The sequence below is a fragment of the Echeneis naucrates genome, chromosome 18 (assembly GCF_900963305.1).
Source record: "Echeneis naucrates chromosome 18, fEcheNa1.1, whole genome shotgun sequence".
NCBI classification, from domain to species: domain Eukaryota; kingdom Metazoa; phylum Chordata; class Actinopteri; order Carangiformes; family Echeneidae; genus Echeneis; species Echeneis naucrates.
The window spans coordinates 12,448,062-12,460,274 of record NC_042528.1 but is presented as its reverse complement, the minus strand read 5'-3'; the positions used below and the strand labels follow the sequence as shown (position 1 = coordinate 12,460,274).

At 39.6% G+C, this 12,213-nt stretch overlaps 1 protein-coding gene across 15 annotated transcripts in view; it reads left to right on the top strand.

Moving 5' to 3' along the window:
- Nucleotides 1–12,213, top strand: part of ablim2 (actin binding LIM protein family, member 2) — an 81,125-nt gene that overhangs the window by 20,817 nt on the left and 48,095 nt on the right. For 14 of the 15 annotated variants that reach the window (XR_003842168.1, XR_003842164.1, XR_003842161.1 and 11 more), the window contains exons 1-2: nucleotides 1,130–1,263; nucleotides 9,097–9,267. Coding sequence is in view for 2 of the 15 variants with exons in the window: in XM_029526769.1 (XP_029382629.1) it covers nucleotides 1,248–1,263; nucleotides 9,097–9,267 (187 nt within the window). In the remaining 13 variants the exon portion in view is untranslated. Of the gene's footprint in view, nucleotides 1–1,129; nucleotides 1,264–9,096; nucleotides 9,268–12,213 lie in introns of those variants that run through there. The other variant, XR_003842157.1, reaches the window with a different exon arrangement.

Below are 12,213 nucleotides of genomic sequence, written 5' to 3'. Positions count from 1 at the left end.
CTTATAGCTAAGTAAACATTTTATGAATGAGTTTTAGGTCTCAGTGTCCAGTTTGAAGTCCTCAATATACAGTGATTTTCATTTTTAAACGATGGCAGATGAAAATAACAATAAATCAAAGTGAGCAGTAGGAAGTGGCTATTGTGTGACCGACCAACTGCACCACCAAATCACGATAGAGTACAGATGAGGTCAGAGTCACTCATCACTTCTCCTCAGCTCTACCTTCTCCTCCAAATATGGTTTCTTCGGATGTGAAACAAACAATATGACAGTTAACCCCCTAATAGGTGACATCAGTCTGGGTTGCCATTTGATGTAAACTTTGGTTTGCTAGGCAGGGCCTTTTTGAAGATACATTTTGAGCCTTGGTTGCAGCACCACCATCAGGTCAACTCTCAGCTATCCTGGATGTGCATGCATTTCATTTCCAGTTTGTGGGCCAAGTTTCACATTTCTACTTAATCACAGACACATAATAAATAGCTGCAAACAGTAATCCTCAAGCTCTGATCCTTGTGGACTCAAAATCATGATGCAGCTGAATTGCAAAATATTAAATCGCTCATGAGCAGCTGAGCAAGGTTAAATTAATTCTCACATAGACTTGAATAAAATCTGACTCAGTTTTTATTACCAGAGGAGCCGTCCCCTAATGGTCATTGGTTAGAATGCAGGTTATGGTTTTTCACTGTTGGCTAAGTGTGTTGGTCTGTGGTTCTAAGTGTATGGAAATTTGGCATCTAACTTCAATTCAATTTGCTCATAAAAACAAAAAAAAAAACAAAACACCTAACTAGCAATTTCAATATAAATACATTTTTGGATTCTTACTTGATCATCATTAAATTAGAAGAGAATACTAAATCCTTCTGTTTGTTTATGACTGAGCTGTCAAAGTTGGGTTTCGTATGGCCCGGGAGGAGTATGACATGCTCACAGACAGATTTCAGCTGCACATGCTTCTATGTAAAACAGCGCTGCAATAAGTCAGAGAGATAGGGGAGAGAGCTGGAGTGGGAGAGAGCCACAGGGAGTCATATGACCTACAGCTCATTCCAAAGATAGTGAGGGACAGAGCACTCACTCTCTGCGCCAGTCTAATATTACACCAGAGTTGCACAGTGTACAGAGGATGTGTCACAACACCAGCGGACTCTGAAGAGATTTGTTTGGGATATCACCTGCACATATTAAAACTAAAGGACTAAACTGTATATAGCATCTGGGAAAACAGCATTGTGACAATGCCAGAGGAAAAAGGTAATAACAACCTTTAATGATATAATATGCTGTTTTCACTGCTGGTAATGATTTGCTAACCTTCAGCCAGTTTACTCCTATGTTAGGTTCACATGATTCTTTGAACATAGATATTTTTAATGATTTTGCAATTTTGAAATATGAAAATAATTTATAAGATCCAGATCATATGAGAGTGTTTGTGTTAACAGCATTGCCATGTTTGTATGTAAGTTCCACTTTACCTGCAGCTAAAACGTCCACCATTATATAACCATACTCAGTGTGTAACACCTTCTGCACTGCTGTACAAATGATAAAATGATAACGTTAACCCTCTGATAGCAGCCTTAATGCTTGTACTGCAGGTTGAAATGCAGACACGCCTGCAACATCCTTGGCAACAATACTGTTGTCTTGGTCCCTTGCCTGCATCTCTCGCAGTGGGAGCTGAGCCATTTGGGCTGCTTACAAAATGGGGTTTGGGCAGTTACAAAGAGGAAATCACTATGGCATTCCTATGGTGATTTACAGTGTGACTTAAGACTTAATGTTCTTTTAATTTTCAAGTCAATTCTTGGCCTGTAGGATATTGATGTGTTGATAGTTTAGAGTTAAACTGACTTGGGGTGAAAGGATGTCGTATATGATGAATGATACAGCATTTATAATTTAAATTTGATTTAATTCTATTTGTGAAATTACCTAAGAATTCCTGTAATTAGCAGCATTCCAGCTTCTATATACAGTTTAAATTGAATTGATGATTGTAATTAATATAAGATAATTAGTAATCATGGAATTAGCTGGAAATCTAGGAAAAGCATGAATAAATGAATGAATGAGTGAATAGAATCAAATTTGTTAAAAAGGGAATTAAGGCAAACAGTGTAATTTCTAAAATGTATAGTTTTTAATTATATTTATGTTTCCATTATTTTGTAATAAATAAAGAAAAGTGTGGACAGGAAAAAGAAAAAAACATTTGGACCTTGACAGGCTTCCCAAGTCTTTTAAGGGTGAGGGGGCAGCAAAGGGAGTCTGGCAAAGGGGGTCTTCCCATGTTAACAATCCCCACCCCCCTTCGTGAAGCTCCAGTGACCGCCTAGGACCAGGGCCTGCATTACTGTGGCTGCCAAAAAACTGGAGCTTTGGTGTAATATGAAAGATTATGAATTCATATGTCTGAGTTATTTATAACAATTTCAGCTGCCTTTAAAAAACACAATTTCCGAACATCCCTAAGCCATAGCAGGTTAAATGTAAAGAGTTTGACATTAAGAGGCTTTTGCATTAGCATGGCGTGACTGAGTCTTGTTTTCACCGAGGCTGAGCTGGTTGTGCTTAAATACGGTGGTTTAATTATGGCAATATGTAAGTGGAGATAATAAGTACGTAACTAATAGTAGAGTAAGAGTACTAAGAGTAAATGCACTTTCCAGAACTGAGACCTCCCAGTTGGTTGTAATAAAATGCCTTGTCATTGGTCCCTAAATATTTCCCCTTTTGTCAGTGTGTTGTCCTTGTTAAAGCCTGTGTTTGTGCAGTCGATGACCAAAAAGGTTTAGTTGGAGGATGTGCAGGTGGCATGCCCACTTGCAGGCCACGTGCTTCATACACTAACACACGAGCAGCATGCTGGCATTTTTGCAGCAACTCTGACTCTCAAACAGCTGACACAATATATGCAAACCCAGACACATGGACTCATTGTGGATAGCTGTGCTGTGGTTTTCTGCTGTATCATCCTGCCTGTTCTCCAGACAATTGATCCCTGCTTTCACCTTTACCTTGACTGGCAAATGTGAAGAGTATCATATGGACTTTCTTTAATGTTGCTACATAAACATGGAGCAGTGGTGTGAAGGTGCTTCTATTAGATTTGTCCACAACTCTCATATGGTATCCCCATACACTACATCCAAAATCCCCAAAGAAGGCATTGTCATACTCAAATGATATTTCTCAGACTTTCTCAATAGAAACACACCTTAACACATAAAGTGGCTTTACTTAGTTGCAATTCGACCATTTGGGCCAAAACCACACTAAGTATGTTATATACTGCAAGTTAGTCAGTGTAGAGTCCATTTGGTCTCATAATGCAGCAGATAGGAATAATTTGATATTTATGCTGATTGAACTTTACTGTGTTTTGAGGGAATGATGTGTTCCTGTAGCGACAATGTGAGATTTTATCTGTTGGCGGTGTTTCTCATCCACGTGGAGGAAATATTCCCTGACTCATCTGCCACAGTAATGGGACAAAGACTGTATTCATTCAAGACAACACACCAGTTGTCCTTTCCTTACTTCCTGACTCACTTTAGACCACTGATTTCATAATATGCCGGGAAGGTTACTTTCATTATGAACTCTAAGTATAGTAATTGTAGTTTTGGTCAGCAATATTTGACACAGGTTCCAGTGTCAGATTATGACCAGACGTGTCCTTGTCTTCATTTCTGTCAGGGCAGAGAGCACATGCTGTTCAGGTCAGGTTGCAGTTGCGATTGCATAGGTGGATATCAGGCATTTGAGGAGCACAGGAGAAAAATTTAAGTCACAGCTCATCTGTGTGTATATATGGTCATGTAGGTAAGGTCATCCATTGTGGCTGCCAGCTATTTCTCAGTTTTTAGCAGAGATTTGGGCCTATATGTTCAGTCTTTTTATTGCTGTATAACAACAGTGGGATAATGGGCTGAGTTTTCCGTAGTAATGCTGGACAGGAAACTCCCGGGCACTGAAGTAATGGGACTGTAAAGCTAAGATTAGGTGTCAACAAGCCTTTAAAATGCTTCACAACTGAAGGCTTGTAACTATTACAGGCTGAATGCAGGTAGTAATAGTGGCCTTACATTGTCTTTGATCAGCGTTTGAAATGTCTGATTGTGTTTTTACTATGCTTAACTATGCCAAATTGATATTTATTTTGTTGCCACTTCGGTTATATTTTTCAAACTATCTAGAGTGAATTGAAAGATTCTTATTTCTTGATTTAAGTTGTGAAAGGGAAAGTATTTTAAGTTTCTTCTGTGTCGAAACAATACTGGATTATAGAGCGACACAATGTGTGTTGCATAATATAATTCACCTGCTAAAAGAACCAACATAAAATTAATTCAACAAATTCAAATGGAATTTGTTGAATTAATTTTTATGTTTTAGATTTTCCTGTCATAGTATAGGATTTCTTTTTGTGGGATGTTGCTGGGTTTCTGTGTTTTAACTCCTATTGATTCGTAGCATTATTAACAATGCTTTACCATACTTTACCAGATTCTTTGCATTTACAACATCATAAACACCATTTATATTGAACCCTTATTTCAATACCCCAAACTCATGCAGTAGCCTGCTCACTTTTGTGTTCATGTGTTTACTCATCAGACAGCGAAAGTCCCTAAGGTCAACAACCTGGTTGCCGCAAAGAACTCCGGCTCTGGTAATGTGACCATTTTGATCTCCTGCCCACCCCTGCCACTTCTGCAGATGGTTCACACCAGGAATGTTGCAGAGCACCATGGGATCCCCTGGAGTTGATGGTGCACTCTATTTTTAGGAGGTGCTGGAGCATGGCTCCTTGAAAAGTCATTTGAGATAAAGTTGCTTGTGAGCGCCGCTGTGCACTGTAGTAGCCTGTTGTTTCTCCTACATGTAAATGTCCTTTAAAAGCCTTTACAGTCTGCAGCGGTATATGGAGGGAGAATGTTCTTCTCCACTGTTGATGTGAACTCGGCATTTGAGCGGGGGCGGCTTTGAAATGTCAGTCCCGCTTGAAATGTGCGCCTTCTAATTTATTGTTTGAAGTGTAAGTGGCAGCCAGACAACAGACACCAGAAAGACTGATTGATGATATGAACAGCTGGGCCCTGCAGAGGACAGGGCACTGGGGGAGAGGGCTCTACATACAGCTACACACTGAGCTGCCACTCTCTAGCTTGCATTGCAGAAGGAAAATACACAACTTGCTCATATCCAGATGAATTATTTTGGCTCCCTTTGCTTTTTTTTCTCTGAAACTGTTTACTTTTATGAGTGCATACTGAATGTGTAAAAGCACTGAGGTCCTCGACCTCTGACTTCATTACAAATAGTCGCTTGCAGCAGAAATTCATTGATGCAAATTATGCCTCTGACAAGAAGCAGTGCCCTTTAGTATCAACTCATGGTGTTAATGTTGATTTGCACTGGAAGCATTGGAATCTCATCACTGTTCACTGGCACCCTGAATGTCTGAACAACTTGGCCGGAAAGATCACCTTCTGTCTTCCCCTTCATCCCCACCCTCCCCTTTTATTTGCTGTTTAAAGAGGAAGTAAAGACACAAGATTCTTCTCAACAGGTGCAAGGGTGCAGCATTGGACCCTGGGTCAGATCAGAAATCAGAACGCCCTCAAGGGTCCCCCCGTGCCTACCAATCCTTCCTCCAGACACTCTCCGTTTTTTACTGTTGTTCTCTCCAGATGGTTGCAATGAAACATTTTTTTTTTTTTTTAATGAGGATTTAAGATTTTCCGGCTGTAAATTTTTCTCTTTATTGGTGCCCACATGTACACACAACATGGGTAACATCAATAAAACGCCACCTCTGACAGACAATAGAATATAAGTGACATTGGACAAAATCCTTGTTGCTGTTTCATTTCTGTTTGGGAGTTAGCACATTTCAATCAAGTCATTATCAGGACATATGGAAAAGGACAGCTCTGTGGATTCTACCATCTTCTTTTGTCATGTTTTCTTACATCAAGCATGTTCAGTGTCATCAAAATAAATTTTTTTTTATGAATAAAAGTCAGATTTCTCTGGAATAATGCGTAGATACATATAGTATAGTTTTCAGGAGATTTAGGAGGCTGTGTTTGTGTTGTACACACAGCCACTGACATACACAATATGCTTTGTCCCCCACTGTGCGTGAGAGATCCTTGTAAAAGTGGCTGAGGAATGTTTTGCTCCTGAAGGTGTCGAAGGTTTGGTAGCTGATTCTAGACTCCTGTTACGGATCTACAGCCGAGACGGGCAGACGTGGACATGTGTTGTTGTATCTTGTGGTGAAAAAAGAAAGGGAAACCTGTACATTGAGGTGTAACTGACTTTTGTGAAATTGCAGTTTGGTTTGAGGTAAAATGTTGGACCTCCACGGTCCAGAATGATCCCTCTGGGTTTTGTTTGTTTTTGTTAGAGCACAGGTTGTAAAGACTCGACAGAGGGACTTCTTGAAAATTCTTAGTATTACAGGTTGCTACATTGGTAAATTAGACAGAAATGGCATCTACTTTGGAATCTGTGGGGACATTTGTCAAGGTGTGGGGGTGAGGACAGAGGCGCAGAGTGGGGTCAGGGTAAAAAAATTAAATGTTTTTAATGAAAAACCTAGAAAACATCACTTTGGCTGTGGACATGGAACAAGGTGACGCAGACAACAACATCAACAAACGACGAACTGACAAGGACTAGAAAGAAAACAAGACCTAAATACACAGTGACTAGACAAGACACAGGCGAACCACATTAGGGCAGGGAAAGCAATCAACATGAGGGAAACAGAAGAAGAACAAAACTTTCAAAATAAAACAGAATGTGAACACAAACTGAAAACTCAATCCCTGACAACATTTTGTTTTTCTTTTTTAAATCTCCATACTTGGAGAAGCAAGTGGAGCTCAGGAAGAGGGAGGGTTCGATCTGACCTGCTCTGTCCTCTATCCGGCCACACTCCCAATGCATCCCTTTGCTTTATGGTCTATAAGGCCCTAAATGGGACCATAAGTTTAAAAAATTATATTATGTTGAAGCAGATTTTAAACTAGAAAATAAGTACTGAGTGAATAAATCAAGTAAGAAATAGTGCCATTTCCCCATAGAAAAAAAAAATCTTAACTTCACCCCGATGTTCATTCTATCTAATGACCATCAGGGGTGTCTTCACTTTCACAGATAGTTTATGCTTCCCTCTGCCTCCTGTCTTCAAGCTTGCAGATTTGATAAAGTGCCAACAAAAAAACTTTATCATTGTTTTTACAGAAACGCTGGAGTGTCCAGACTGAGCTGGAGAGCAAATGACTTACTTTGATTAAATAGCTAGTAACCATCCCATGTCCCTTCAGATTAAATGTTTTCCTTTCACTTTAGACATAGAAAAGTGTTTGACATTTCCTTCTGCATTATTAAGTGAAAAAAATAAATAAGTAAAAATAACAATGAAACATTGTACCACAGTCATTGGACATTCAGTGAAGTGAGCAAAGGTGAAATAAGGAAGGAGAGATACGTTGTTGGTAATTTTCCAAGAAGCTGCTCTGGTTGGTTCAAAGATTTCATCCCTGTGCTTTCTCAATCAATTCATTTGATGATGAACTCCCCTTTCTAAGCCCAATTGCTAGTAACCATGGAGGCCTGATGAAACCGGTCTGATGACACAAATGTTTCCTGAGAGCACAAAGGGCCTTTCATTCAGCTGATGTCCCAGTCTGAGCAAAAGGCCAATCGGTGTGTGAGCACTTTCCTCCAGGGTTATGATGAAAGGGGATAAGGGTAAGGTGCACCGAGGACTTTCTCGCGTTGTCTCTTTTACTTTTTATGTTGTCACAAGCACCTCGGGGCTGTTATTGTGCTCTGTTTTGTTCTTTTTCGTGTGGTCAACATTTTTCTTGGCACACTCCCTCCATCCTTCCTGGAAAGTGACCAGGATCAGACAAAGTTATGACAAAATTGAGCAATGCGTCCATTGTAGTCTTTCTATGCTTTCTAGTTTGTGTGCACAATTGTTAGGACTTCCTGCCTTATGGGGACCAAAAGATGGTGCTCACAGCATAAATCAGTAAAAAAAAGGCTAAGGGCAAGGTTAACATTTAGGGTTAGGACTGACAAATCACTGGGTAGTTCTCCAGGGGCCGGTATTAAAGCCAAAGGGTTACTGTGGTTATTTGTGATTTTGGCTTTTTCAGATTTGATCTGACAGGAGGATATTTTTGGAATAATGTCAAATTTTAAGGCTATAATGACATGACACTACAAAACAAGACAAATACATATTTATTAAAGTAAAATTCTGGATCTTGAAGCTTGAAAAGGGGACAAATGTACATTGACTGTATAAAGGGGTGACTTGATGCAGTTATTTTTAACTGTTCAGCAATAACATTATAACCATTATAACCACTATTTAACAATGTTTACCATGGTACCTGCCAGTGGGTGGATAAGCAGTAGTTGAACATTTAGTCCTGAAGATGATGTTGAAGCAGAAAAAATTGTCAGGTTTGAGGATGAGAGAGACTTTTAGGCCCAAACTGTGGTGTGTAGACTACAAGTCAGGGTGATTTTGACCCATAGCACTGACCTGAACCTGGTTCAGAGCAAGTCCAGTACTTCATGGAAACAGTGTTCTCTGATAGCAGCAACAGAATAATGTTCCCTGCCTGACTGCAAATATACAACAGCCAGATCTTTATGGCTAACCCAATATAAGGCAGGGGATCATAATATTATGGCTAATAGTTATATTCATGTGCCAAGCATATTAGGATTCATACAAATCTTCCTAATTTTCTCATAATATACTCGTATACACTTTAAATCTCTCAGATCAAATTGCTTTTTTAGTGCTGGAAAGGTTTCCATATCCTTTTGTCTTTTAGCCTTCATAGTATGTGGTCATACAAACCGGACACATGATGAGGGGAACAGAGTAAGAGGCTAACAAATGGATTTCACTCATGTATTTATATGGACATCTGTCATTTCTGTTCGTTGTCAAAATTTCTCCATACCCTATCCATTGTTCCTAATGTACCAGTCTAGATCTAAATCTGAAGTTGTTTCCTGCTCTCTCTCTGCCTGTAGTGTTTCAGCAGCAGGCGGTCCACAGCCCCCTGGAGCAGCAAAAGCAGAGGCAAAAGCAGAAACAGGCCGGAGGGGGGCCAATCCCCTGTCAGAACTGTGGGTTTCCCTGTAAAGGAGAGGCACTCCGGGTTCAGAACAAGCACTTCCACATCAAGTGTTTCGTCTGTAAAGGTATGTAACGTCCAAACCAAACAGCTGCTGTGCACTGTCCTGCAACTCTCTGGGGAGCAGAGACACACACTTGAGGTTAGGTAAGGATGAGTTGAACAGCTGCATGCATTGTGAACAAAAATAAGAATGAGGCTGCTATCTATTAGAGGTAAATAGCATGGGCATAACACGTTGGGAAAAAGATAGAAATTACCAGTTTATCTAGCAGAATGGTGCCAATGTGGATGTTTTTTGATTGGACATAAATATTATAAATATTGATTTGAATTCTGATTTTGAATTTTAAACGAGAAGGTACTAATATGTAGTTGACAGAAAATCATTTAAGTACATTTTGTGAAACAGATGTAGCCTGTAATGTAATGTAAACTGATGTAGCCCTTTTGAAGAATGAAAAGAATAAAACACTGAAATGGTCATAGGCCATAGGCAGATCCTTGTGAGTAAAAATGCTGCTTTTAATTTGCCAGTTGAAATTGTTGACCAGTAGCAAATTACCAGTAGTGTTCAGTAAGGGGGGACAGACTGGAAAGTGGGTTACTCAGTTTACAGCTACCCATTGCTTTTGGGAAGCTGTCAGCTTTTTAGCTTTGTCCCAAAAGCAAAAAAAAAAAAAAAAAAAAAAAAACAGACATGGTTTGCAGATGGAAGCCAATGCTGCCTGTGTAAACATAATATACATTTTAGGATTATTTCTGCATGAGCTTATTCCCACTCACCATAATATGACAGCATAGAAAGCAGTGCTTTCATGAAATCATGTAAACTGAGTTTCACAGATCATCTGAATAGATGCACTTACATGCTTCACCCAACCCTCCTAGAGTGGAAACTTTGTACTTAATTATTCCAGTTTGGTGGAAGTAAACAACCGGCTAAAGAACCAAACTCGACCATCAGCAGGGTCCACCCACCTCCTGAGCTGCTCAGTATTGCCATTCACAATATAAAATAGGAACATTACTGGCAACGACTCCAGTCAGGTTAGATTTGCACAGAATTAAGTTTATGGCAAAGTAAATTCTGTAACAGTTTTATTTATTGGTCTCAGGTCTTCTTGAATACATGAACATATTTAAATGATGGTCCCATTTGGAGGAAAATAAACCAAAAGCAGTGGATGAATAGGGGGCATAGCTAAAGGGTGATTGACAGACTGACCAATCTGGATGGAGAACAGAGCAGGTCAGATCCTCCCCTCACTCCTGCTCACCTCCACATTGTCCTCCAGATATGGATTCTTCTGGATTCAAAACATGAACTCAAGTCTTCCAAATGACAGTTCACAAATGGGTGATGCCACTGAAGATGTAGCATAGTATTATTTATCGGTGTCATTGAACATAAAAAAATTGGTTGAGAGTTGCTCTTTGCTTAGCACAAGAAGAAACTGTGAATTCCATGCACTTGTGGAATCAGTACTAAATCTCCAATCTTTTATAATGGTAATGTGAAATGGATACAATATGTTGAAATGATCAACATATTCTCATTATTGAACATTATTGATTCGATTTACAATTTTCAATGTACAGTCATCAGTTTTGAAGTAAGTCTAAATTTACTTAATCTACTGGCCAGAAAATCTTGGTGGAAAGGAGCGATTTAAGTTTTCAGCTCGGCATCAACCCAAATCTTATTGCTCTCCAAGAGCTCTCCCTGGCTGCATGAAGCCCTGATAATAAATAGGAACTTTAGCCCAATGTCAAGCTCTGGAGGATCTGTTCTTCTTATGTAAAGCTAAGGGCAGACTAGATGCTACACTGACTCAGAGCAATGAGCATCACCAATTGTATTGTATGGGGTGGAGCTTGTTAGCATGCAAATGGGGATAGCTCTGAAAGGCATTAGATGTGACACCATCACTGTGGCTCCTTCACACACTGCTTTCTGCTGATCTCTGGCCAAATCTAACAATGCTTTACACATAGCACCTTTAAGATATTTATATCAATTGACAGTTGAGCAATAAGATAAAATGAACTGAGAAAGTCCAATTTAATGGTTTCTACTTTACTGATCCCATAGATGTGGTGGGATTGTGGGATATATGCTGTGTGGTAGGAAGGGAAGGATTTGGTGTGTTTTGTGTTTCTGGGTGGGTGGTTGGAAGTGTCAGATACTTGAAATGTGAGTGTGTTCTGTGCATGGTTGTGGTTGGATGTGAGTATTGGACTTTTATTGGATGTGACTGTGTGTTGTAAGATTGTGTATACGCCTCTCCCAGCCTCGTCTCTTAAACACAAACCTTTTGTTTTTGTCAACAGATGCTCCCGTTGCTAGGCTAGTGGTGGCGGCCCTTCAGTGGCAGCTTCCTGGAGTTTATCGCTTTTAATCTTACACTGACCAGCAGATACCCTGTCTGTACATTTTACACGCCCCCCCCGATCCTCCGTTTTAAATCCATAAAGAGGAGAGTAAATTGACCACCACAATAAGCCTTTCCCGTTCTTCATATTTGTTCGTTATAAGGTTGGCATTTTTTAAATGTCACTAAGTCTCCACATAATTAGAAGCAGCCAAACCTCAGCTAATAATATATGTCACTCAATATGAAGTTCACTGTAAAGGGAGCAAGTAGCTCATAAGACAAGAAGGCTTTCTTTATTTTATTAATAAAAACACGACTGTAGAAAAGAAAACTTTACATCAGTAATGCAATACATTCTACCTGTCCTCACTCTGAGATCAGTAAAATGCAAGAATGATCCCAGAGGCCTTGTTTATACAAGCAGGTGACAGCTAGGCCTTTGAATGATACACTCTGAGTGGCTGTGACATCACTCACTGGAACCAAGAGTGTCTGATGTAGGGACAAGACTCGAGACAGCACTAGCGAAAGTGGAGAGTGAAAATCAAAAAAATAAACATATAGGCTGAGTTTATTGTAGTGACTGAATTTAGACAGAATTGACGTAAAATATTTAATGCATTAGAGACTTTGGA